At 51.5% G+C, this 5,000-nt stretch overlaps 1 protein-coding gene across 1 annotated transcript; it reads left to right on the top strand.

Annotated features, from left to right (window-relative positions):
* The first annotated feature begins 219 nt into the window (after positions 1-219).
* On the top strand, positions 220-1,525 carry LOC123116611 (dehydration-responsive element-binding protein 1H). Its single transcript, XM_044537551.1, has one exon. The coding sequence runs from the start codon at positions 301-303 to the stop codon at positions 1,036-1,038; it is 738 nt and encodes a 245-aa protein (XP_044393486.1). The 5' UTR covers positions 220-300; the 3' UTR covers positions 1,039-1,525.
* The last annotated feature ends 3,475 nt before the right edge of the window (positions 1,526-5,000 follow it).

The following is a 5,000-nucleotide window of genomic DNA, read 5'->3' as shown; positions in this document are numbered from 1 at the left end:
ACACCACGCTTCGGAGGGAAGCTGCCTTTTTCTTTTCTTAACGCTGCAAACCCCCCACACGTCTACACTGAGGAGTCACGTTACACGCGTCGACCGGGGAACGGTCCAGCGCCGCACACCACAAGCTGTCCCCGCGCCGACGGGCAAAGCCATCGCCTTTCACCGCGTACCGCAAAACTATAAATAAGCACACTCTAGGCAAGCCACTGGTTTACTGAGTACTCCTACCCATAGCCACCAAGGCAGCAGCCCCGGCTCCTCCTCCAGTCAACTAGTCAAGCAAAAGTACGTACCGCGGCAATGGACACGGGCCCCGAGCGCAACTGGAACTCGCCGGCATCCCCGCCGTCCTCGCTCGAGCAGGGGATGCCGACGTCCCCTGCGTCGCCGACGCCGAAGCGCCCCGCGGGGCGCACCAAGTTCAAGGAGACGCGCCACCCAGTGTTCCACGGCGTGCGCCGCCGGGGTAGTAACGGCCGATGGGTGTGCGAGGTGCGCGTGCCGGGGAAGCGCGGCGAACGGCTCTGGCTCGGCACGCACGTCACCGCCGAGGCGGCCGCGCGCGCGCACGACGCCGCCATGCTCGCGCTGTACGGCCGCACCCCCGCCGCGCGCCTCAACTACCCGGACTCGGCGTGGCTGCTCGCCGTGCCCTCCTCCCTCTCCGACCTGGCGGACGTCCGGCGCGCCGCCATCGGGGCCGTCGTGGACTTCCTGCGCCGGCAGGAGGCGGGCGCTAGCACCGGCGCCGTCACCGAGGTGGCCTCCATCGACGGGATCGCCTCCGCCGCGTCGGCACCAGACAATGCCAGCTCGGCGGCGGCGGCATCCCACTCCCAGCCGCCATGCGCCAATGCGGAGTTCGAGGTGCCGGACGCATTGTGCCACGACATGTTCGAGCTCCACACGTCCGGCGAAATGGACGCGGGCACGTACTACGCGGACCTCGCGCAGGGGCTGCTCCTGGAGCCGCCGCCGCCGCCGTCCAGCGGGGCGAGCTCGGAGCAAGGAGATGATGCGGCGCTATGGAACCACTGATGAGTGATAACACCGAGGGACTCCGGTCAAAACTATCTTCGCTCCGTTGATTTATTTCTTTATTATTTACTCCGAAAAAGCGCCGCGTACGTGGACGGTGGACCTATCATCGGCATAATAAAATCGCGGGACATTTGGGCGCATCAAAACCGGTCTCACATAAACCACATATCAAGACCGGTCTCACATGAACCACATACTCCTGGACATATGAAGGCCGGCAAGAAGAAGTAGGCTTCTTATTAAATGAGCTTATAAAAGACGATGAACAGGAAAAGCGAAAGGCTGACACGAATGCCGGCTGTAAAATAATGAACCCGCAAGATGGTCCAGAAATAGGTGCCGTTGGTTCACGTGCGGTTACCATAAGGAGCGACGTCCACTAGTTCCTGCAGCTGGATATTTCCCCGCTCCGGCCTCCAGGGGGTAAACCGCAATTGACCCACAAGATGTGGCCGAGACCCACCCATGTCAGCCGGTGAAAGCACGAGAGCACTGAATATAGTATGATGACTTTTCCTTGGAGATTTCGATTTCGTGCCCAGAGATCGTTGTCACTGTGCCCGAGCTGTCGCGTCAGTGGGGTTGGGTCGCTGTCCGTGACCGTGGGCGAGGAAGCAGGCAGCTGGGACCGTAGCCGGTGGTCCCGGCGCGTCACTCTCTCGCCCCCTACTACTTCGAGAGCACAGCAAGGCAGGTCAAGATACATGCCAAGATGATTAATTATGTTTTGCCACAAAAGTGCTACTCCCGCTTGAGATATTTCATGTCCGTTGGGGGGAAAAGACATTCCTAGAGCGAAGGTGGTGCCATGGAGCTGCCTGCCCAGAATAGGCTCTATTTCTTCGCGCGCGATCACCACAACGGGCAGCATCCATCCACTAGTTTGCTCGTGTAGATTAGATGCAGAGGGGGTGGTCCAGGTGGGCTAATCAATCCACAGGATGTGGTAGAGACCCATCCAACTATCCTCGTCTGGCGGTTAAAGCTATCTCCTATCTGTATCACTCAATGGTGGGGCAGCTGACCGTGGCTTTGAGGGAGCAGCTGCATGGTCATACATGCACGTCGCGCTCTGGGCTCCCCTCCTACGCATCCCATGGCCAACAGGGTGCAACATGCCACGATGTGATATGTGTAACGCGTGGGCGCAGGTCCGCTCTGGTGCACATGCCCGCCGCCCGAATCACGTGATTCTAGTGAAGGGGCCGCGTTCGGTCCCTCACTGGTTAGATATTTTTAGTTCCACTAGCAAAAGAGCCCGTGCGTTGTAACGGGACAGAAAAAATACACGTTCTTAACCCAATGACCACGACTCGAGACCCTGATAGGTAGACATTTTTTATTTAAAATGGCATCACATTTGTGTTCCCGACGATGGTCTCACTGCTCACACAACGAAAATGCATTTGAATGTGGTCAGTCCTAAGGCATCTCTCTCACACACACACACACACGAGCGTGCTCGCACGCACACAATCGCTCAGAATAAGATGAGAAAAGTGTTGTTTTTTCCCGCGAGGTTTTTCAGAGTTGTGTATGCGTGGTTATCAATGTTTTTTCCCACTCAATCTGGTTTTAATGTGTGTTTATTTGCAATTTGGATCGCCGCCGGTGTGAAAGAAAAACGGACCGTGCACTATAGATTAAGTTTGCACCCAAATTAATAGTTTAGAAATATTTAACAGCTAAAAGTAACAGCATATTTAGATTCTACACATTTTTCTAATCAAATTTCGTATATAATATGTTAAAATCGGAGTTATGGTTTAAAAGATATGGATAATTTTGTTTTGGATAAACTGCGGATTGATTAACCGAAAGGTTAGGGGGTTTTCTGTTAAAATACAAAAAAACGATTCGTATGACTTAAATATGGACGGCGGGTTGATTACCTGAAATCTCAGGGGGTTTCTAAAAAAGTTTAAAAAAAGGTTCGTTATGACTTATAGATGGACCGCGGGTTGATTTTAACAAACTGTAGGGACTTTTTTGCAAATAGAGGTGACGGACGACGGAAACCCACCGCGCTTTATTATTAGGTAGAGATTATTATGCAAGCAGATTTTTTTTCATGAGAAAATTGCTTCTATACCATCGACAACCTCTGCAATGGCTTATTTGCCATCCAACAAAGCTTCAGTGCTTATATACCAAATACAAACAAAATCTATTGCTTATTTGCCATCGTCGTTAGTCTCCCGTTACCAAGTCTCTGTTTTCTTGTCAGTTTTCTTGCAAAATCCAATTTTACCCTCGCTGCAGATTAAAAAAAAGGACAGCTCGCCCCCGCACCTGACTCTCCAAGACCACGACTCAACGCACGCACACCTGACCCTTCCCATCCCCACGCATGCACGCGCAGCGGCAACATCCAGCGAGCGGCAATGGCGGAACCGCCGCCGGCGCCACCATCGCCCCTGCCACCGCTCCCCCAACCCCCGCTGTTGCCGCAGAATCTCGACACTGCTGCGCCTCAAGGCTTCTCGCCCACCGCATCTTTGACCCTATCCAGGCGACGCCTAATGGCGGAACCGCCGCCGGCGCTTCCCCAGCCCCTGCCGCACGATCCCGTAGCCGCCGCGCCTCTATCTCTCTCGTCTACCGCGTCTTCGATGGCCTCCGCATATGGGCTAGCAGCGGCAACCTCTCCCAGCGGCCATGTCGCCCATAACCCTAGGATTGGGGATTCCGGTGAGGTGGAGAGTAGGGCAGTGGCTCCGACGGCCGATGCTCTTCCCAAGATCAACTCTTCTGTGGGCGCACTCGCAACAGCCCCTCCGCCCCAGATTTCCATGCCCGGCGAGGAGGAAGGCATGGCAGACGAATGCGGCTCAACCTCTCTCTCTGCTATTTGTGCTAGGTAATTTCTCGGGCTCTCTCTCTTTTTATGCAGTCTTTGGTAGGAGAATACACAATTGACATGGTTTGCATCATCCACAGGATGATCCAGTCTTGTACTTACACAATAGAGGTCAAGGTTTGTGGTAGTGAATCAAAAATCAATGGGGATTCAACATTTAGTTGGTAGATTATTGAGGGTACTAGGACAAGTATGAAGGATTTGCTGGCTTGTATTGCTGGAACTTCTTCTTTTGCTTTATGCTCAGAGGATAATATAATTCTTGAGTATGTTGATTCCATTAGTGGCAAAAGTATCTCTGTGTCAAATGATGAAGAATGCATGAAAATGTTTGATTGTTTTGAGAAGAATAGAAGTGGCCATTTGATCATCAAATATTCTGAGAGAAGTGATGATGTTGATGTTCCATGTACTCCTTCGAACCAGACACCATCTATAGCACTACCTAGTCAACCAAGTAATGTCATGGATGAAGCTAGTGTATGCCTAACAGATACATATCTTAACAATCCCCATGAAGAATATGAACATGTTGGTGTAGATGAGGAGGACCAATACTCAATTGGCAGTGTTGGTTCCGATAGTGATGATGAGGTCGGAGAAAAAGATATACCAAATACTGATTATGTTGAGGATAGCAGCGATGATGAGGAATGGGTTGTTGAAGATGCTAGACCGGATGCTATTCCAGAAATTGCCTATGACAAAGAAAACCCGCCAATGCATGTTGGCGCAAAGTACCCCAACATTGAAGAGCTTAGGTTGGCAATTTCTACATACGCTGTGAAGAAAGAGTTCGAATTTAAGGTTGAAAAAGTGAACCTACTCGATTCAGGGCTTATTGTCGCCGGGCGAACAAGACGGGCTGTAAATGGAGAATTCATGTTGGGAGGTTGGATGACTGAGAAACTATGGAGGTATTTTAGTTGCATAAATTTGTCCAATGATGTTTTGTTATGAAATGCAGTTGACTGACACTAGTTTTTCCCATTGTTTATTTAATGCAGGTCAAAGTTCATGTGCAGGAGCACACATGTTCTAGCACAAAGAAGAAAAAGAAGCAGAAAAATGCTTCAAAGGCATGGGTATGTGAGAAAGT

This window comes from Triticum aestivum, chromosome 5B (assembly GCF_018294505.1).
Source record: "Triticum aestivum cultivar Chinese Spring chromosome 5B, IWGSC CS RefSeq v2.1, whole genome shotgun sequence".
NCBI lineage: Eukaryota > Viridiplantae > Streptophyta > Magnoliopsida > Poales > Poaceae > Triticum > Triticum aestivum.
This window is presented reverse-complemented; position numbering and strand designations above follow the sequence as displayed.

What these genes read in the sequence shown, in the direction of transcription:
- LOC123116611 (XM_044537551.1), top strand. Translation starts at nt 301, where the DNA reads ATGGACACGGGCCCCGAGCGCAACTGGAACTCGCCGGCATCCCCGCCG.